General features: G+C 63.5%; 4 protein-coding genes across 4 annotated transcripts; all 4 read left to right on the top strand.

The window, feature by feature from the left end:
• Nucleotides 1–2228: 2228 nt before the first annotated feature.
• Nucleotides 2229–4233, top strand: EMIHUDRAFT_458831 (hypothetical protein). Its single transcript, XM_005771397.1, has 4 exons — nt 2229–3615; nt 3687–3731; nt 3797–3891; nt 3975–4233. Exons 1-4 carry the CDS (start codon nt 2313–2315, stop codon nt 4011–4013), a joined length of 1482 nt encoding a protein of 493 aa, XP_005771454.1. The 5' UTR covers nt 2229–2312; the 3' UTR covers nt 4014–4233.
• A 3516-nt stretch (nt 4234–7749) lies between these two features.
• EMIHUDRAFT_243373 (hypothetical protein) lies at nt 7750–9400 on the top strand (the record flags this gene model as incomplete). The annotated part of the gene is made up of 4 exons (XM_005771396.1): nt 7750–8712; nt 8799–8877; nt 9039–9079; nt 9191–9400. 4 exons carry the CDS (start codon nt 7750–7752, stop codon nt 9398–9400), a joined length of 1293 nt encoding a protein of 430 aa, XP_005771453.1.
• A 5620-nt stretch (nt 9401–15020) lies between these two features.
• EMIHUDRAFT_243371 (hypothetical protein) lies at nt 15021–15793 on the top strand (the record flags this gene model as incomplete). Its single annotated transcript, XM_005771395.1, has 2 exons — nt 15021–15631; nt 15715–15793. 2 exons carry the CDS (start codon nt 15021–15023, stop codon nt 15791–15793), a joined length of 690 nt encoding a protein of 229 aa, XP_005771452.1.
• A 2363-nt stretch (nt 15794–18156) lies between these two features.
• Nucleotides 18157–19477, top strand: EMIHUDRAFT_445023 (hypothetical protein). Its single transcript, XM_005771394.1, has 5 exons — nt 18157–18449; nt 18713–18747; nt 18818–18869; nt 19052–19217; nt 19300–19477. Exons 1-5 carry the CDS (start codon nt 18205–18207, stop codon nt 19423–19425), a joined length of 624 nt encoding a protein of 207 aa, XP_005771451.1. The 5' UTR covers nt 18157–18204; the 3' UTR covers nt 19426–19477.
• The last annotated feature ends 855 nt before the right edge of the window (nt 19478–20332 follow it).

Raw genomic sequence — 20332 nt, 5'->3', positions numbered from 1 at the left:
AGGAGGCCGCGCGCCATCCTACCAGACGCGACAAACAATAGACGAGAAGACCTCAGGGACCCGTAACATATGCCGGATCCACATTTCTTTTTTTGCGCCGGTGCATTTATTTGTCGCGGGGGAGAGTATTTGCGCCGGTGCAGGTCTGAGAAAGCGGAACCCCGCTTTTTCGTTGTATGTGGCTCTTACGTACATTCCCGGAGGAGGACTGCTGACAGGGTTTTTTCGCAAACGTGTGTGACTGTGGCGGGGCGAGGGGTGGGTCTAGGCGGCGCGCCCGGGCAGCGGTGGCAGCAGCCTCCGCCGCAGACAGATGGAGATGCCCGCTGACTACTTCGAGATGCCCGCGCTCCAGGGAGGGGTGTGGGTGGAGCTCGCCGCATATCTATTCTTTTGTTTTGTTGAGTTGTCCTTATTGAATTCTTTTTTGAGATAAAGTTCAGATTACCCGGTTTTGAGATCGCCTCGCAGATACCAGATTACCCGGCCAACGATATTTTCTTGCTTAGCGCAATTTGTTGCGAGGCAGCGTGCACGTCGTCGAAGAGCGAGCACCTGCGGCACGTGGTCGTAAGGAGAGCTCCTACTCGGGAATCCCCACCCGGCCTCGAGTTTGCTTGAATGGCACAGCCGGCGCATTCCCGCCGCCGGGTGATCTGGATTAGGAAATTCGCCAGCCGGGTAACCTGGAAACGACATTTCGCCGCACCGGGTGATCTGCGTACTGCGAGGCAAAACGTGGTGTACAGTGTCGTGTCCTCTAGCTCCGAGTAGAGGGGGCGTCCTGCAGTTAAGGTTCTTCGGGCCAGTTGGGGGGGGCAAACCCTGCCCGGCCCCTAGAGCCCCAGGTAAGGCCCAGGTGTGGCCTAGGGATAGGGCATCAGAAGGGACCAAGAGGAGTCCAGTCTGAGCCATAGAGCCCATGTCTTTGCCCCCGAAGGTCGCGTTCAAATGCCCGGAACGGCCGTTACAGTGGTGTCCGGCCGGCGCGATCACCGAGCTGTGACGCCCAGGGAAGCCTGATGAGGTGCTGGTTTCTTTGCCCAGGGCTGGCCTTCCCCCAAGGCTGGATCAGCTGAGCAAGGGGTTTGGGGCGGGGAGAATCCCCCGGTCAGATCTTCAGATATTTTGACGGATGACCGAAAATGGGGAAAAACGGGGTGATTTGGATTACACATCTTGGATTGTGTGGTGTGTAGTAATCTGCAAGGTGGATTGTGTGGTGTGTAGTAATCTGCAAGGTGGATTGTGTGGTGTGTAGTAATCTGCAAGGCAATTTGACCCGCACGTAGTAATCTGCAAGAGAAAAGCTCAAAACGTAGTAAACTTCAATTTTTCTTTTTTGTATGTGGCCCTTTCCCTGCGAACGCGCACCCCCCCCCCAGGGCTAGGGCTTTCTTGCCCGTAGCCCGATCCCAATCATCTGGCCCGCTGGGTGCGCTTCTTAGCTCCCCGGCCCTGATGTGCGGCTGATGACTGCACTCCAACGCAAGTGCTCCAAGTGCCAAAAATCGCTCACACTCCAGAAACACCGGGTGATCTGCGAGGCTAATCTCGAAAACCGGGTGATCTGAAATTTATCCTTCTTCAAAATACCCGGTATTTTGCCGATTTGGCCGATTTTGGGTTCAAACCAGCCTCAGACTCGGCTCAGAGCCCGGAAAACTTGTTTGATGGTTTCCCCGGGGAAATAGAAAAAAAACGAAAGGAAAAGAGACGGGGTGCGAGAGGAAAAGTATATTCAGCCTAAACAGTCAGGCTCGGACTGGATGGACACCAGCGCGGTATGGGTGGACTTGGAGCACTTGGAGTGCGGTTGGACGCGGCTAGTATTAAAAGAAAGAAAAGAAAGAAAAGACCACCCAGGGAGGGATGGTCGATGGGTGGTGAAACTTCTTTTTTGCACGACACTAGTGCGCGCCAGTCCCGTAGAAAAGAAAGAAAGAAAACAGACAACCCAAACGAGGGATAGGGGAGGAGGACAGGGTCACACACCTGCAGGGGGGGGATTTGGAAGGACGATCAGGGGGACAGGTGGGCTCTCCTGCTCCTGACCCGTGCCTAGTGTCGTCGAGTCGTAAAGTTCTTTTTTGCCACTCTCGCAGGAGTCGCTTAGGCGGCTCCCGTGGTGTACCTGTGTTAGTGCCAGTGCGAGCCAGTCCCGTGCCCAGTGTTGTGCGATTGATTTAAAATTCTTCGTTGTAAGATTCTTTTTAGAAGCGCGCTGGCGTGGCCCGCTGCTTGCCATTCCACCCATTCCGCCGCGACGAGCGCTGTTCTGTGCGATTTTGGCCGCCGCCTCTGCCACGAAGATGAGCGCTCCGGAGGCGAAGCCGCTACTTCCCGGTCACTCGAGCCTCACCTCCCGGCGGACGGCGGCGGCCGACGTGGAGAGCCCTCACAGCCGGCGCCCAGACGGCGGCGACGGCAAGCCCAAGGAGCCGTCGGGGCTCAAGGGCGACTGGGGCGCTATCGCACTGCTGCTGCTGCTATACACCCTGCAGGGCGTGCCGATGGGCCTCTCCGGCTCGCTCCCGATGCTCTTCCAGGAGCGGGGCGTCTCGATGATGGAACAGGCCGTCTTCTCGACGGTCGCATACCCGTTCGCCTTCAAGCTGCTGTGGGCGCCGCTGGTGGACACGCTCTACCTGCCGCGCTTCGGCCGACGCAAGACGTGGATCGTGCCGGCGCAGGCCTGCATCGGCCTCCTCCTCCTCTCGTCGAGCCTGCGCGTCAACGACTTGCTCGGGCCGGTGGGCGAGGGCGCCGGCTCCGACGTGCGCTCGCTCACGGCGCTGTTCTTCGTCTTCTACTTTTTGGCCGCGACGCAGGACATCGCCGTCGACGGCCTCGCCCTCACCATCCTCTCTGAGCGCAACAAGGAGCTCGGCGCCACCTGCAACGCCATCGGGCAGACGCTCGGCTACTTTCTGGCGTACGTCGGCTTCCTCGGCCTCAACGCCTATGGCCTCACCTCGCTGGGCAGCTTCATGGCCTTCTGGGGCTGGCTCTTCCTCGGCTCGACCCTCTGGGTGCTCGGCGTGCGGAACGACGAGTACACCGCGCCCGAGGGCGGCGTGGCGGAGCAGTGCGTCGCCGCGTACCGCGAGATGCTGCTCGTGTTGCAGCTGCCCGCCGTCCGCTCTCTCGCGCTGGTGCTGCTCACCTGCAAGGCGCCGCTCGCCGCCTTCGACATGCTCGTCCCGCTCGAGCTGCAGGCGTCGGGCGTGCCGAAGGAGCGGCTCGCCCTGCTGACCACGGTGATGCTGCCCGTCTCGATGGCGGCGCAAGGCTACGTCTCGAAGGGCTTCAGCGCGGGCGGCACGGGCAAGCCGATGATTGTCTTTTGCCGCGCATACGGCTGGAGGCTCGCTGTCGGCGCCCTCCTCACCGCGCTGGTGTTCGCCCTCGGCACCGACGCGTCGCGCGGCGGGACTCCCATCCCCGCCTACCTCTACGCGCTCGGCACCGTCGCCTCTTGCGGCGCCGCCGTCGCGTCGGCGTCGATGTTTGTCTCGCAGATGGCCTTCTACAACCGCGTGTCCGACCCGAAGATCGGCGGCACCTACATGACCATGCTCAACACCATCTCAAATTTGGGCGGCCAGTGGCCCGGCACGCCTCCTCGCCACAAGCAGCCGCGCCTGCAAGCCCTCTCTATTGCCACCCACGCCGTCCCGTTGCAGGCACTGTCGTGCTCGCCACGAAGGGGGCGATCGAGGCGCTGCCCGGCGAGGGCCTCTCAATCGGCCTCCACACCCCTTCTCCTCCGGCTGACACAGTCCGGTCTCCGCAGGCAAGCCTAACGGCTTCTACGGCGTCGCACTCGCCTCCCTCCTCGCGGGCGTCGTCTGGCTCACCGCCATGGGCCGCCGCGCCGGCCGACTGCAGGAGAAGCCCGACCCCCGCCATGGGCCTTGGCACTGGGATTCAGGCCATGACCCTGACCAGGGCCCTCCCCCGGCTTGCTGCAGGAGGAGCCGCGAGCCTCGTGGCGAGTCTCGGTGGCGTGATCGGCCGCGTCGTGAGCGCGGTGCGCGCGGGGCGGCGGCCGCGAGATCGTGGGCCGGGGTGCGGGCGCAGAACAGCGCGGCCGCTGTTTCTTGAAGGCGATGACCGAACGGAGCGAACGCGAACCCCGCTCCGAACCACGGTGCACCACACCATCCGCCCCAGGCGGATCTCGCCGAACGAAGGTGTTTCTCTAACTAATAATTTCGAGCAAGGTCGTAACCTCCCCTGCCTCAATCGTTTTGGTGCGACGGCGGTGTGTAAATTTCAGACACACCTTGGATACGCGAGACGAACAGACGATGGCACATAAGGGCACCGATAAGCTTGGAAAAATGATCGCAGAGTGTGAATGCGCGGGGAATACACGACCTCTTTTTACCCCCATCTCACAGTAGAGAGGTTCCGTTTTATTTATTTATTTATTTACACGACCTCTATAGAGAGAGCAGGAAGGCGAAGGGCCTGGCGCAGCCACAACCCACAAGCCCTCTCGCTATAAGTAAATAAATAAACAAAACGCACACCTCTACTAGGAGATGGGTAAAAAGGAACAGGTCCCCGCCCGTGCGATGCATCTTTGTGCAGGGTTCTTTGTGGGTGTGGTCGGCGACTAGCCGGGGTCGTCCTCCCGATGGGGGACGAGCACTAGCCGTCTTCCACATGGTCCCTCGGGTCCCTGCTGCTCCTAATCTCTTCGTACATCCTCCTGCTGATCTCCGCAAAGTCCTGCAAGCCCACACATGTGCAATTCTGCACATCTGCGGGTCCGCACACCCGGGCCAGTACAGTACACTCGCTACGCGTGCGCGGCTCGCGCTCGGCGGGATCCGGGAACCAGGCGCGGAGGCGCCTAAGCCGGCAACTGTCCGCGCATGTCCATGTGGCCTCTCGCCCTCTCCGTCACATCTCACAATCGATAAAAACACTCAAATATCCATATATTGTTGCTTCTCCAAGAAGATTTAATCATCTTTACATTAGATGGTGCCCCGCGTCTTTGATATAGCCCATGACATCTCAGATACTGCAGTTTAGAGTACGTTGTTAGCAGATCACGACACAGAGCTCACACAGTCACAGAATCACAGCCAGCGGGAGGAAAGAAAGCGGCGAGTCGCAATTCCAGGGGTCGTTGTGGCTGCAGTCGTCTTCAGACGCACACAGTGTGCCGAGATGATACCCTCATCTTGGGAACGTCCATGCATCCCGGCGCGGGATGCAAGGTGGCATCTGAGGATGCGAGGAACATGAGCGCGTTGGGTATACTTGGAGCACTTGTTTTGACTCCTAGAGCTCCTACGAGTACGACCGGCCCCTGACGCTATCGGCCTGGCAGCTCTAATGACCAGGATCAGTGCGCTTAGTCTGCTTTTTTGTGCACTCTAGCTTCTCTTTTCTGCCCTCACGCCTCAGAACTAGAGCCGTCGCGGTACGGCTCTATAAACTAAGTAGACAATAGAGGCTCTCCGGACTTCCGCGAGGATGGACTCGAGGCATCCCTCACCCTCTCCAGGGCGGGGGCGACCGTCACCAAGCGAGCTAGCGTTAACGCCGCCACTCTCTGAGCTATTTTTTGCCCCCTTTTTGTTTCAGACGTGGGCCAACATCACAACACTGCCGGCAGCGGCGCTTCCCCCCCTCTCCAGCTTGCGACGTGCTGCGCCGCTAGCCGCTCCGCGTAGTCATACAGGGCCAGGTCATGCGCGTTGTCGCGCCGCGCTCGCTCGTTGTCCTCGTCAGACATGGCACAGCGCGCGGGCCGCGTGGTGTCGCGGCACGCGGTGAAATTGGCGATGCCCGTCGCGCGCTGCAGCGTCACGGGCGTCGCGGCGTCGTTGCTCAGCAGCACGAGCTGCAGGCTTGAGAGCACCCGCTTGGCCTCGGTAATATGCGCCGATGTGATGCCCCCGGGCGGTAGGCCGAGCACGCGCTCGCCGAGCAGGACACGGAGGTAGTAGTTGTCGTAGACCGCCGGCGCGAGGCGACGCATGTGGCTGTAGTTGGAGCAGAAGCCCTGCTTTGGCGGACGCACCATGCCCCAGCGTGCCTGCGCGCGCAGGGGGTGAGCACTTGCTCTCATGCACACGTAAGGGACAGGGCTAGAGGGCTATGGCTAGCAGGGCCCGCGCGCCAGCTCGTAGCTGTGAGACACCATCCGCTCGAGCGGCGGCCGCAGCAACGCGAGAGTGAAGAAGCCGGGACAGGGCGCGCCGCCGGGCAGGGTGCTCTCGACGGCGTGAAACTGCGGGGCCTTCGCGAGCCGCTGTGAGCAGCTGTATCTGCCGCTGCGCATGCGCCGAATTGCGTCGGGGTAGGCAAAGTTCAACCTCTCCCACTCGGTCTGAGCGTGCGAAACAGGTATCCACCACGGCCCATCGCCGTACTGCCGCTCGCGACTGCCGCAGTTGCTGCTTCCTCTGGCCCACGTGCTGCAGCCTGCGGCCTGCGCCAGCCTGCACACCGCGGAGCCAGACGCCTTTGAAAAGTGCAGCAGCATCACCTTTTGCGTGCGGCAAATCGGCACCGTCCCGGGAAGATTCGAGGTGCAGGTCTGCCTCACGTGCCCGGTTTGGCGCTTGTGGATGTTGGAGGTTCCGGTGGCGTGCGGACGGTGGTCCGCGGTGCGGTTGTGTGGTGTGCGCTGCCACGCCATGATTCGCTCAGAGCGCGGAGTTTTACACACCGCGGAACCGCGGGAACCGTGGGAGTGACGGCGCGGCGTGTCCGATTTGATTTCTTTTTCGCACACCGCGCGCAAGTTCGTGCCTACAGTTGTAGTGTTGTTGAGAGAAAAAGAATTTCTTGTCTGGAGCAGGCCTCTCAGTTCACGCCAGAATCATGAACCGTGAACCGTGAACCGTGAACCGACTAGATCGATCTAGTGCTCCTGAAAGCCCTCTCTCTGGGCTCTGTCTGCCACACAGTAGCAGCTCACGACTAGCAGCTGCTGTGGCTGTATTTGTAGCCATTTTTAGGCTTCAACTGGTCCCAAAATAGTAGCAACACCTCATGAAAATCAGTCAAAAAAGCCCCAAAAAATCGGCGCCTGCGGCGGGCTTCCTGGGGCTGCACCCCAGACCCCCTTGTCTGGGGGGACCCCCCCCAAGAGCACCCCCGTCGCCCCCGGGGACCCGTCGACTCCCCAGGGGCGTCCGCACAGCAAGCCGCTCGTCGGACAGGCTTGCTCGGACGCTCGATGTCGGCGAGGCAGCGCATGGCGCACGCTTTTTGGACGGTGGCGAAGCCAAAACACCGGGCAGTGGCCGTCCGCTGGCGTGAGCGGCGGCGGTCGAGACCTCACCCTTTGCGCCGACGACCTAACCTAACTCGGAACAACCTCACACAAACAACCCAACCTCACACGAAACAACCTCACCCAAAAAGCACGGTTCTCAAGTTGGGCCCTCTAGCAGCCAGACTCTAGGGACTCGGTAGTTGTGACCCCCCTGAGTGAGGAGCAGGAGAGAAGATAGAATAATTTAGAGATAGAGCCTTTCTTTGTGGTGTTTGTTGGAGAGAGATTTTAGAAAACCAACAAGAAATCACGACTCTCTTTGTTGGTGTACAAGGGACAGGGTGGTTGTTCTCTCTATCTCCCCTTCTAGCTCTTTAGCATGCAATGTGTCCGACCCCTTTTCCTCCCCGCGGCGCTACATGTATTCCCAGCTGCCTGTGCACCACGCGTCCTTCGAAGCGTGACGACCCGATCTGCAGCCCATCTCGGCTCTGCAGCCCATGTCGGCTCTGCATTCGGCTCTGCTCCTCCTGCTCTTCAGTGATCCAGCAAACGCTCTCCGGCTGCTGCCGCCATGCGCCTCGCCATGCGCCTCGCCATGCGCCGCGCCTCGCCATGCGGTCCGATCGGCTGTCGTAGCAAAGGCGCCCGCCTTCGCCGCGAAACCGGAGGCTGCTCAAGCACTTGTGGAGAAGCCGGCGGGCGAGGAGGCAAAAGCACCTGCCCCGTCTCCGTCGCCACTTCCGCCGTCGTACCCATCCTACTCGGCAGCCAACTGGTTTGACACACCCGACACGGAGCCCAAGGCGCCCGACCCCGGACCGGAGGAAGTGGTCGAGGCGGCAGAGGTCGAGGCGGCAGAGGCCGCAGAGCCTCCAGCCTCGAAGAAGGCGGCTGCCAAGGCGAAGGGGCGGGCGGCCAAGCCTCCCGCCAAGCCGAAGAATGCGGCCTCCAAGCCGGCCAGCCGGGCGGTGAGGCCCGCAGCCGCTCCCGCTCCCGCAGCAGCAGCAGCAGACGCACTGCCCGCCGCCATCCGCGTTGGCTCTCAGCTGCCGCCCGATCTGACGGTCGAAATTGCGGTGCGGTCGAAAGGGCGGCAAACCATCCCGCCCACCACGACGCTCGGCGCGCTGCTGGGGAGCGGCACGTCCGTCCTGGTCGGCATGCCCGGCGCCTTCACGCCCACCTGCAACGACAAGCACCTGCCCGGCCTGATGAAGGCCGCCGGCCGCTTCGCCCGCCTCGGAGTCTCCAACGTCGCCGTCGTCACCACAAACGACCGTTTCGTGAATGCGGGCTGGGCCGAGGCAGTGGCGGCGGCGGCGGGCGTCGACAGCCCAAACATCACCATGGTCTCCGACCCGGACGGCGCCCTCGTTGGCGCGCTGGGCCTGTCCGGCGACATGGGCAGCGGGCTGGGCGCGCGGTCGCAGCGATTCGCCCTCGTGAGTGAGGAGTCGACCGTCACCTTCCTCGAGGCGAGATTCGCCGAGATTCGCCGAGATTCGCGACACGTCCACGGCACGTCCACGACACCCGTTGCCCGCAGGTGGACCCGGGGTTGGACCGTCTCTCCAAGACGTCGGCGGAGGCGCTCGGCTCCTACCTCGACCCGGCGCAGGCGGCCAGTACGCGAAGTCGCGAGACCGAAATCCAAGCACTGCGCTGAGACACGCCTGCTCCACCTCTCGGCCACGCACGCCTCGCCGGCGCCTCGGCCACCCCTCGGCCACCCCTCGGCGCCATCTGACGCAGGCGAAGAGGGAGCAGGGCCTCCGCACCATCGGAGGCGCGGCAGCGGCTCTCGCGGCGGCAGTCCTCGGCGCCAGCGTTTTGCCCGGCCTGACGCCCGTGGCGGCCCCGCCCGTGGCGGCGCCGCCCGTGGCGGCGGAGCGGAGTGCGGAAGACGCCGCCGGCTCGCGTGGCTCGCTCACGCTCAAGGCGGCCGAGGTGGCCAAGGAGGCGTTTTCGCGCGAGGCGGCTCCGAAGGAGGCACCGGAGGCTGCGCCGGAGGCCGCAAAGCCGCAGACCAAGGCGGAGGCGCGCGGGGAGGCTGCGGGCGCTGGAAAGGAGGAGCCGAGGGCGGCGGCCGCCCAAAGCGAGGCCGTCGCCGACTTCATGAAGACGCTCAAGGCGAGCCTGAAGGAGTGACCCGCCGGAGCGGAGCACGTCGGAGCAGCCAGTCTTTGCGTCGAGGCACGGCTCGGAGTCGATCTCGGAGGGCCCCACCGTTTCGCACCTCCCATCCCAGACCGCCCTCCGCCCGACAAGTAACTACAGTATTAGTCCGGTGACGCAAAGAAAGTGCTTTTGTGAATTGCTGGGCGCGCGCGGCACATGTGGGCTGTGCCTGTGCCGCCGGGGCGGGCGCGTGGCCCCGCCGCCCGCGGGGCCCGCGGCCGACTAGGTCCAGCCCTGGGTGGCGCAGGTTGTGACATTTGGCGATTCCGCGACTTACTGGGCCCCTGAGCTGCTACCCGTGTGCGATTTTTTGTGGCCCGGACATGATACTGATAGTAAACGGGTCAGAACCGGCCAAACACAGGCTACAGCCCCACACACGCGCCCGCCATAGCTCCTGGAGAGCATGCGCGAGTGACGCGTTGCAAGCCGCGAGAGTGGCATCAGAGGCAGGAACGACGTGCTCTTGCTGCACCTCGCAGCTGCACCAAGTGTGCTCGCAGTGTATGCCACGGCCACTGCCTGCGGCATTGCTCTCGTGCAGCTAGGCGATGCAGGTCCATCAGCAGGGCTCATCCAATGCGAGCGCACATTGTGCGTAGCCGCGGGCAGGTGGCAGTGCACAGCCGCACACCGGCTGTGGCGGCTCGAATGCCCCCGGCAGTGCTGCTAGTCATCAACTTGCGTATTAGGGCCGCAGCAGACTGCTGCTGTGGCAGCAGCAGCAGCCTGCTGCTGCCTGATTCAGTCAAGCCAGCGGTGCAGCGAGGCGTGCAGAATTCGCGCGGTTTGGTACCTCCTGAGGCTGAGCGCGTTCAGACTCGGTGACCGGAGTTGGATGGTCCGATGGAGCTCGGCGAGCTCCATCGGACCATCCATGGCCGGACGGCGGAGCGTGAGGTGGCGAGCGGAGAGATGTACCGCAAGACCAAAAAAACACGGATCTGACGATTGTCACGATTGTCACCAGCTGCAGCGCCATCGCCAGGGCCAAGCAAGCCGGGCCCTGAGGCCCCCGAGCAGTGCAAACATCCATCGCTTCCATGCCTCGAGGAGCGATCTACCGGTTCCTCACCCGTCATCGTGACGCCTAACGAAAACACCGTCGGATCGCCTCGAGATCCAGTTTGGGTTTGGGGCTTGGAAAATGAATGTTTTAGTGGACCATATCCCCCCCTAATACCATGGATTCCTCCTTTCCGGTCCCCCCCCCCTTCCCCCCCAAGGCCCGACCCGAGCCACACAAATCACTGATCTGCCAATATCATGTCTAGAAGACCGAGGTTTCTTGACTTGACGTCGCATCGAACGTACTTGACGCCGCGCCCAGCGCACACATGATTGCTTGCCGTTGCATTGCAAGATCGGCCTCTAGCTTCTCCCTCGCGCGTACGGCAGCATCCAGCTGAGCGCGCAGCTCAGTGATCTCCTCCTCGGCCGAAACGGCAGAGGAGCTCGCGACACTCGTCGTCGGCTGCGCGTTTGCTCGCATCTCGGCAGCCGCTAGCTCGGCTTGCAGCTCCCGTGCCTCTATTTCCGCCTGGATGCCAGAAATGAGCCAGCTTCCGCTACCGTGCCGGAGCCAAGGGTAGTAAGCCTCACGACTGACACCGCGCACTGTCGCCGCCACCCCTCCGCCTCCTAGGGCCCGAGGTTTGACCACGCACGCCGCTCCGCATGCTGTGCAGGCAAATGTTGTGCAGCACGCGCTCTCTGGCAGAAGGCTGGTAGCAGTCACATCGTCGCGCGAGCACGCCTCGCATACCACCACTAGTTGGTCGCTCTCGCGGATAGTGTCCCACACTTGCTGCGTCGTCGCCGTTTTTGGCAAGCCACGTAGCACGCCCATCAGTCCAAATCCCAGTACAGCATCCCGAACGGACCCCGAAACCTTGTCGAGCAGCCGTGCCTCTCGGGTGAAATCCGCCCGTTCCAATCCAAAGACGGTGCTGCTCACCTCGCTCATCTCTAGCGGCCACTGGTGCGGCGTCGTCCGCACCCGTCGCAGTGCCCTGTAGTTCTGCTGCAGCGCAGGTGCCGCTTCTCTGCGCAGCCTTCGCACGTACTTAAAGACGGCACGGTCGGACGCCGTACAACGCACGCGGTGAATCTCCGCCTGAAGCACATCTCGACGCTCCAGCAATGGCAGCGCTGCCGGTGGCAACAACCCTCTCCGCCTCTTTGTCAAAGGGAACATCCGCCCCACGACCTCATGCGTCTGTGCGGTGGTTGTCGGCTCTCCAACGTGGCGGGCATATGCCGCAGCCGCATCCGCTGCATGCTCGAACCAGCCGAGCGAGCCGTGCGCTTTCGTCCTCGCTTCATACGGGCGTTTCAAGTTCTTCTTATCGGCTCGCGGCTGCCGAAACACGCATGTGTACCCCGACTTCGAAAGCGGAGCTAAATGCAGCTGCACGCCTTCCCTCTCCCGAACAAGCTCGCCCGAGGCCAACCTAGCTGTGAGCGCATCGGCCTTCCTCGCTGCCATCAGTTGTTTGCTTCTCGCCGAACATGGCGTTTTGCGGCCAGCCGAAATCTCATAGGGTGTCAGCGCGTCTTGCGCATACTCGCTGAGCTCTGTATCTAATGCCAAAAGAGCCTTGCGCAGCTCCTCGACGGCGACCGATATCTCCAAGCGCTCAGGCGCATCCTCCGGCAAAGATTGCAGGCCCCGCACGCGTGCAGTCGCAGGCACTCGCTCGCCGACCAGCACTGACACTGGAAAGATGGTCTCGCCTGCCCCGCTGCGCTGCGTCACAAATCCGCCAGCCGCGGTGTTGTTGAGCGAGTTGCGGTACACCCGGTTCAAACACTGCCCACCGACGTCTCTATGCTGCAAGAACCGGCATGCCAGCTTTGCGCCGCCTTCCCTGACCACATTCTCCGCTGAAAACTTGCGCAGACCCCACCACTGAAACTTTGACGGCGGCATTCCCAGGCAGCGGCCCACTTCGCGAAATGCGACACCGAGCTGCTCCGCCGTAAAAGATACTCCTACTAGCAGCATGCCGTCCCGGTCCACATCCGGATACATCGGCAGCTCGGACTCGCGCAGCTTCCTGCGCGGCCCTCTTGCAGTGCCCTCGCGCGCAGCCTGCGCGTCTGTGATGCTCCAAGGCGTTTCCTCATCCGACCATAACCACCCTGACTCGGCGCACGCGGCTGCCATCTCCTCGAGGGACGAGTACGCGGTCCACACGTGCACATTCTCCTCGGTGAGTCCCTCAAACCCGTCAGATGCGAATAGGGCAACTCTCAGAGCTTGCGCGCGCTCAGGGCTCAACCCGTGAAAGCAGGCGCTAAACGCCGCCACCCGAAGACCAACCTTTGCCAAACGCGACGTTCCGCTCCGCGCCATCTCGTTCCCGCTCGCCGTCAATGCCGTCTCGAAGTGCCGGACTTCAAAACCGTGTCCCTTCGTGCGCCGAAAGTTGACCTCGGCATGCATCTTGGCCTGCTCCCCTCCAATTTGAACGGGCCTGTCCAGCCCCTCCGGGCTAAAGCGCACGTCACATCGTCGAAGCGGCGAGCTCTGGTAAAATAGACTCGTGTCGTCCATTGCGTCGTACTTCTCATTCAAAAACATGCCCGGCCGCACGCCCAGCTGCTCGGCTAAAGCGACACAGCCGTCCACCACGATCGCCTTGTTTGCATGTATCGCCTCGGAAAGCAGAACGTCCTCGATAAGCTCCACATCGGGAAGAAAAAGGTGCGCTGCCGTGCACGGATCGCCCGTTTGTGCCTCCAGCGATGCCACTGCAGAGTGCCGCGTCGCCTCGACCATGGCGTCAATCTCTGTTGGCGAGAGCTTTCCCTGCCGCTCTAGCTTCTCCCTCTCCGCTGCAGCGCATGCCTGCGCCAGGCGGTTGCGTCCCGTCTGCGAGAACAGCTCCCTAGTTCGCCGCTCAATGTCAGTCCACATTGCAATGTACTCGACGCGCGACATGCTCGCCACCCAATCGCCGTGCTTCCCCGGAAGAACGAATAAGCGCAGATAGAGCAGGTAGCACTCCACGGTCTCCTTACCTCGCCCCATCCGAGTTGGGTCAACGCGCGAAATCTGCGCACGCGTTGTTGCTAACCAGACCGCAAAATCCACGAGAAGCTCTGCGCTCATCATCCGCGCGTCCGACGGTCTCCCCTCCAGAAAGCGGCTAAACGCATGGAACGCGACAGCAACGGCCGCATGCGTTTTCAGAGTGGGCGCCTTCGGCGCCTCGCCCATGCGGCGCACCGCCGCTCCTCCCTCGCTCGCCCTGACCAGTTCGTAAAGCTGATCCAACCTCGCACGCGAGTTTGCAAGCGCGTTGTCGGCGCCCTCCAGCGCAACCCTCTCTGCACTCGGTTCATCAGATGCGAGCAGCGCTTGCAGCCCGCCGTCATCCGTGAAAAGCTGGAGGGCAATGTCGACGGCGGCCTCCTGCATCATCGTCTCGTCGTCGCCAGTGGCTGGGTCTTCTGGCTCCGACCGGACGGCTCCACCGCCCAGCATCTGAGACATGAACGCGAGGTCAAATTCTGGCACGTACGGCGGCAGCTCAGGCATCTGCCTCTGCCCCCTCGCCGCATCGACGAGCGCGCTCGTGTCAGCTCGCAGCTGCTCCTGGTGCCGCTGCTTGGCCGCCGCGCTCGCACTCGCTCCGCTCGATGACATCGTGAGGCACAACGGTCTGCGAGCTCCTTAGTCCTTTCGCCCAGCGGGTCCACCACAGAGTTCTCCCCATCATGTGCCCAAATGCGCCCGCCGTTTTTCGTCATACCCCCCCCTGGAGCCTGGAAACCCGCCGACTTTGATTGGGTCCGGTTCAACCTCACTCTCATCTTTATACTTACAGACAGACACAGAACGTCAGATCTTGCGCCACCCAGGGCTGGACCTAGTCGGCCCGTGACCCCCACCCCCCATGTGTGGTAAATTGTGCATTTTGAGACTGACATGTGAGACAACGTCATGGACACAGCATAGTCTGAGGGTTAGGTTTCTGGAGCCTCGGGTGCTTTTACGCTTTTGATCGGGTCAGGGGAGAGTGCGACTTTTACCACTTTGGTCGTCTCGGAGCGCCCAACTGTTAGCATTTTTCAAAAAAATTCTTCGGCGCTGCGCGCCCCGGGTCGTGCAGTAAGTACTAGCTGTCGTCCCGCAAACGGCAAAGTAGTTCCCGCACACTATGGCTAGAAAAATGCTGCCGCTCGCCTCGAAAGCGCCCGCCGGTGTGTGTCCAAACATTTGGAGTATTTGGTGTGTGTCCAAACATTTGGATTGCGACCCCACGGCGGGCCCACTTTTGTCGTTTTGCCCCAAATCTACGGCGCGCCGTGCTTTTAGCGTTTTGACCCAAATCGGCCGAACTTTTAGGATACCCTCAAACTAAAGCCGTATGGGACACAGTTAACCGCTTATAACGCGGATGGGGTCGGGGGGGGGGGCGTCGGGGTTGGCGGTTGCTCGGTGCGGCACGGTGGACCGGCAGGACCACCCACATGTGCAACAACATGTACATGTGCATGCAACATGTGCAAGTGTCGTTGTTGTGGGGGGGGCGCGCGCGCGCGCCGCGCTCTCTCTTTTTTCAATGGCGGCGCCAGCAGCATGCAGACAACGGCGACACGCAGCGCGAGGCCCTCGGCATTGCTCGTTGTATGCTTACTATCGTCATCGTTCTCCTTGATCGCCATCGCTTTGCTCAGCGCGAGGCCTCGGCCGCCACTCCCTGAGGGCTGGCTCTACAAAGGCGATCGTTCGTACTTTGTCACGCCTGCGCGCTACACCCACCTAGAGTGCATCGATGCCTGCCACAGACTCTCGGATCAGACAGATGGAGAGCCGGTTGCGCTCGCCTGCATCGACTCGGCAGCCGCAACCGACTTCGTCGCAAACACCGTCTTCGGAGACTTCGGCCCGCGCGACTACGGGTACTCCGGGCCGTACCTCTGGCTCGGCCACCACCAGTGGCCGATCCGCCACGGCTCCGAAGCGGGGTGGAAGCCGGCGACGGTCGGGTGCGACGACTCGTACTCCCACTGGCGGCTGGGCGAGCCGGACGACTTCTTTGCGATGCAGGACTGCGTGGCCGTTGACGCCGACGGTGGCTGGCGGGACGAGGGCTGCTACATGCGGTACCGCTGCTTGTGCGAGCGCGGCGCCGTGTTGGTAGACGGGTTCAGGGACGAGGAGGAGACACATTTGGCCTCTACCGGCTCGTCGACCGCAAAACGCGGCGTCTTCGGCACTGCTGCCTTAGAAGCTGAGTGCAGACAGCTGTGTTGAGCTGGATTGACTGTAGTCGCAGCCTCGCTTCACGCGCCGCCACGAGTACACTGCGCGATGCCGTTCCCGCCCTGACTCTGATGTTCATGGTGTAGGCGCCGCGATGTACCTGCTCGGCTGCGGCAGCCTCACCGTAGATGGACAGGTCGTAAGGCGAAACACAGCGAGAAACCACGCCATCTACGCACGGAGGACGAGACGCACACACCGGAGCGACACGCAGACACACAGGCGAGACAATCCGCCGTCGCGCCGCTGGTCGGATGGGGCGGCCGAGATCTCCCGAGATCACGCCAGATCACGCGAGATCTCCCGAGAGTAGGCAGCCTCACACTCGCGCTGCTGGTCGGTTGGGGCGCGCTCATCATGCGAGAGAGCCGACGCAGCAGCAGCAGCAGCAACGGCGGCGGCGGCGGCGTTGGCGGCGGCAAGCGAGGCAGGGAGCCGACGACACGCGCGCGCGTGCGGACGCGCGGCGGAGGCGGCGGCGGAGGCGGCGGCGGCGGCGGCAGAGGAGGCGGAGGGGGTGGGTGCTACAGCGGTGGCGGCGGTGGCGGTGGTAGCGGTGGGGATGGCAGCGGTGGAGTCGGCAGCGGTGGAGGTGGCAGCGAGGGCGGTGGCAACGAGGGCGGTGGCAGCGGCCGCCGCTCTTGGTTTGGTATTGGATTCCTTCGCGCCGAAGCGGAGAGCACGAGCGGCTGCGAGAGGGGCAGCGGCGGCGGCGGCGGCGGCGGCAGCGGCGGCGGTGTCGCCGGCAGCGGTGGCAGCGGCGGCGGCGGCGGCGGCGGCGGCAGCGGCGGCGGTGTCGCCGGCAGCGGTGGCAGCGGCGGCGGCAGCGGCGGCGGTAACGGCGGCAGTGGCGGCAGCGAGGGCGGCCAGGATGGCGGCGGCAGCGGCGGCGGCGGCGGTGGCGGTGGCAGCGGCGGCGGCAGCGGCGGCGGTAACGGCGGCAGTGGCGGCAGCGAGGGCGGCCAGGATGGCGGCGGCAGCGGCGGCGGCGGCGGTGGCGGTGGCGATGGCGATGGCGGCGGCGTCGGCGGGCGCGGCTTGCGCAGCAGGCTGCGAGCCGCGGCGCTGCTGGCGACAGCGACGGCGGCGTGGCGAACCGCCGACCTGACGGGCCTGGTGTGGGGGTCCTTCTCTGCTCGCTCACCGTCGGCGGCGCGCCGCCTTCCAGGCGGGCCGAGTGGCGGCAGCCGCGCCCTCGCCGGCAGCAGCAGCAGCCGCGTCGACCTGGCGAGGCAGCTCTCGCGTGCGGGTGCGGCGCGGCGGCGGATTCGAGTGCGCGTGCAGATGCTGCTGCAGGTGGAGCACGTCGCCTCGGCGCGGCTTCCTGGTCTCTTTCGTTCACAGCCTTGCTCGCTCTCTTCTGCTCCAGGTGCTCGGCCTCGCCTCTTGCTGGTGGGCCTTCACGCCGCTCTTCCTCTCCCTCGTCTTCCGCATCTGGCCGATGCGGTATTGGGGCAGCCCCCTCCTCCCGGTGGCGATCTGGCCGCCGGCGCTCTGCCTCGGCTTCCTGTCCACCCGCCCGCCCGCAGTCCACAGCGTCGCTGTCTTGATCCGCACCGGCCTGTTTCAGGCTTCCTGTCCGTCCGCCCATCCGACAGCGCGATGGTCTTCGCAAACGTGCTCGCCACTGCACTCGTCGTGCTCGCGTGGGGCTGCACCCTCGGCTTCGTCGGCTGGCACGCGAGGCACACCGGTGGCTACTGCCTCCCGTGGCTGGCTTCGCTCGCGGCCATCGACGCGGTCGCCTTCGCCTCCTTGGTTGCCATCCTGCTGCACCAGGGGTGCGGCAGCTACTGCCCTCGCCGCGCGCTGCTGCTGCACGCAGACGTGGCCAGGTACGCGGGTGGCCTCGCCGGCGTCACGACCCTGGCCTATCTGCCGCTGCGAATGGCGGACGTCGCCCCGCTCTCTTCTTCAACCTCGGGTGAGACCTCGGCTGCCACCTCGGCCACATCTCGCACAGGTGGACGTTGACCCGCTCTTCTTCACGAATGACGACTTCTTCCCGCCGCTGCTGCTCTGCGGCCTCTCCCTCCTCTCCTTCGTCGTGATGCTCGAGCCAGGCGTGAGGGCCGCCGCCCTCGCCGCGCTCTACCGCACGGGGTCGACGGCGGAGGAGCGGGAGGCGGCCATGCTGGCGGCGCTCTTCTCGCCGGTGCACGGAGAGGATAGTGTATTAGCGGACAACGTCGACATGCTGCTGCAATGGGCAGAGGCGCACTTCCGGACCGTCTGCTTCGAGCTGCTCGACAGGACGGACTTCGTCCCCGACGTCGCCGCGCGCGAACACTCGGCGAGGCGCTCCTGCCAGCGCGGAAGCCTCCTCTCCGGCAGGGCGGCCGGCAGCCGCAACGGCAGTCGCGGCGGCAGCCGCGGCAGCGCGATCGGCGGCGAGGGCGGCGGGGGCGGCGAGGGCGGCGAGGAGGAGGAGGCTCAGCGACGTCCGTCGTCATTGTTGGAGCGTCTGACCAGCCATTGGAGGAGCGAGCCGCGGCTCATGGGCCAGTGCGACGCCTTCATCTCTCACTCGTGGAGCGACCCGCCCGGGCCAAAGTGGGCCGCACTGAGCGCGTGGGCCGAGGCGTTCGAGGAGGAGCACGGCCGGCTGCCCACCGTCTGGCTCGACAAGCTCTGCATCGACCAGCGAAACGTGCAGGAGGCGCTCGCGTGCCTGCCCATCTTCCTGGCGGGCTGCGACCGCCTGCTCGTCCTCGCGGGGCCGACGTACAGCAGCCGGCTCTGGTGCGCCGCCCCTCCCTTAGAGCGCGTCTCGCCTAGAGGCAAGTCACTAGAGCAGCAGAGAGGGAGAGTCTCTCGCGGGCTGCGCGGCGGCGGCGGCGGCGGTGGCAGGCGGCACGAGATGTTGCAGCGCGATCGGCTACTCACACGGCTCACTCATGATCAAGGGGCCCCTTGCACCTTCAATGCCATGGGGCTCCTGCCTGCCTCAGGATGTGGAGATGCCCAGCGCGTGAGGAAGCTCACGCGACCTTGCCTCGTCTCAGGTGCGTCATCGAACTGTTCACCTTTCTCAAGATGGGTCCGCCGCACCGCACCTCAGCTGCCCGCTTCACCGCACGCACGCGAACGCTGTTTGCGCCCGCTATCAGGCGCGCCGCTCGAGCGCATCACCGTCCTGCCCTTCGCCGAGCCGTCGACGCGGCAACGCTCCCTACTAATGCTGAGTACAGATCTGTGCCATCGACTCGCACTCGAGAGGGCACATACTTAACTGCATTGCCTTCCGCTGTATTCACTGTATCCGCAGCCCTCGGTTTCGTGCGGTGCTCTGACTGCACAGCACGACGCCGAACCACTCCAACTTGTGTACTCAACATACCCAGGCAACGCTCCCGCGCCGTCTCGGACGACGTGCCGGCGCACGCAACCCTCGCGGACGTGGCCGCGTCCTTCGCCTCCTTTGACGCGGCGCAAGCGCGCTGCGCGCGGCCCGAGGACCGGCAGGCGCTGCTCGCGGTGATTGAGGAGAGTTTTGGCAGCTTTGGAGAGGTGCTTGAGTGCCACCCAAAGAAGAAGCCCCCCCCCCCCCCCCTGGTTTACCCCCCCCCCCCCCCCCCCCCGCGCCTTTTAGTTCAACGAATGGGCGAGGCACGTCTTTGACGTCCGTGTCGACGGCGTGCACGAGTCGCGAGTCACCACGCTGGAGGCCGGGTGGAGAGAGGAGGAGCGGGGCTCGTGCGGTCTACAGTTGGTCTAGCTCTAGGCGTCCGCGGCGGGTGTGTTCGTGTAGGTTTTACTCTATCCACGTCACGACGTCTGAGTGGGGAAGCGCCTCCCTCTCCCTTTCGCTTGGCCCTTGTAGCTTGTTTATCTTTCCGGCTGTGCTCTAATGGAGTGTGTGTCAGCAGACTCAGAGTCTCTCGAGTCTGTCAGTGTCACTCACAGTATACACACAGAGGACCCTACAGCTACACTGATCACTGAGAGTTACCTCTTAATACAGTAAAGCGCGGTCGAGAAAATAATCGAAACCGACACCACAGGGGTCTCGGGGCTCATGCCAGACTTCAAAGACGCGATCACAGCAGCGTTGACCAGCCTCAAGGCTGTATCCGACGCGGACATGAGGAGCCTTGCGACAGCCCAAAATAACCAACAATACCATATTGTATCCTTCCCACGTGCTAGGTATTGTTGAGCACGGGACCCCCCCCACCCCCCCCTCCCCCGACTCGTTCTCCAAATAGGACGCGCTATCAGCGCTCAAGTCTGCAGCCGGTGCGATTTTACACAAGTTTCAAGTCTAGTCTTTGAGAATTCCTTGGCGTCGGGACGGAGAGGCGGCCAACACAACCAGCTCTCCAGCTACTGGCAGTCGTGGTGCACCGCCGCGTGGCGGCCGCTTAGGGATGGACGCGGTCGTCGTCGGCGCCGGCCGCCGGAGCCTCTCGTCCGGCTCTCTCTCCTCCCGTCTCTCGGGTTCGTCCCCCAAGAGTCCACCGCTGCTGCCGCGCTGCTCACAGGATACAATTGAGACGAGGCGGTGCCGCATTCGCCGGTGCGTGCCAGCAGCCGACCGTGCAGTTCTAGCCCTCCGCTGCATGGACCACATGCGTGCTGGTACCGCGCTGCTCATTATCCCACCCTGATCTCCGCCCAATTGG

Source organism: Emiliania huxleyi (assembly GCF_000372725.1).
Source record: "Emiliania huxleyi CCMP1516 unplaced genomic scaffold EMIHUscaffold_386, whole genome shotgun sequence".
Classification (NCBI taxonomy): Eukaryota; Haptophyta; order Isochrysidales; family Noelaerhabdaceae; genus Emiliania; species Emiliania huxleyi.
The sequence above is the reverse complement of the archived record's forward strand: the minus strand, read 5'-3'. Positions and strand labels throughout refer to the sequence as shown.

What these genes read in the sequence shown, in the direction of transcription:
- EMIHUDRAFT_445023 (XM_005771394.1), top strand. Translation starts at nt 18,205, where the DNA reads ATGGGCCAGTGCGACGCCTTCATCTCTCACTCGTGGAGCGACCCGCCC. An exon ending in ACGTACAGCAGCCGGCTCTG is followed by an intron (nt 18,450 to 18,712) that starts GTGCGCCGCCCC and finishes GCCTCGTCTCAG; the next exon opens with GTGCGTCATCGAACTGTTCA. An exon ending in TTCGCCGAGCCGTCGACGCG is followed by an intron (nt 18,870 to 19,051) that starts GCAACGCTCCCT and finishes CAACATACCCAG; the next exon opens with GCAACGCTCCCGCGCCGTCT.
- EMIHUDRAFT_458831 (XM_005771397.1), top strand. Translation starts at nt 2,313, where the DNA reads ATGAGCGCTCCGGAGGCGAAGCCGCTACTTCCCGGTCACTCGAGCCTC. An exon ending in TTTGGGCGGCCAGTGGCCCG is followed by an intron (nt 3,616 to 3,686) that starts GCACGCCTCCTC and finishes GTCCCGTTGCAG; the next exon opens with GCACTGTCGTGCTCGCCACG. An exon ending in GCCGCGCCGGCCGACTGCAG is followed by an intron (nt 3,892 to 3,974) that starts GAGAAGCCCGAC and finishes GGCTTGCTGCAG; the next exon opens with GAGGAGCCGCGAGCCTCGTG.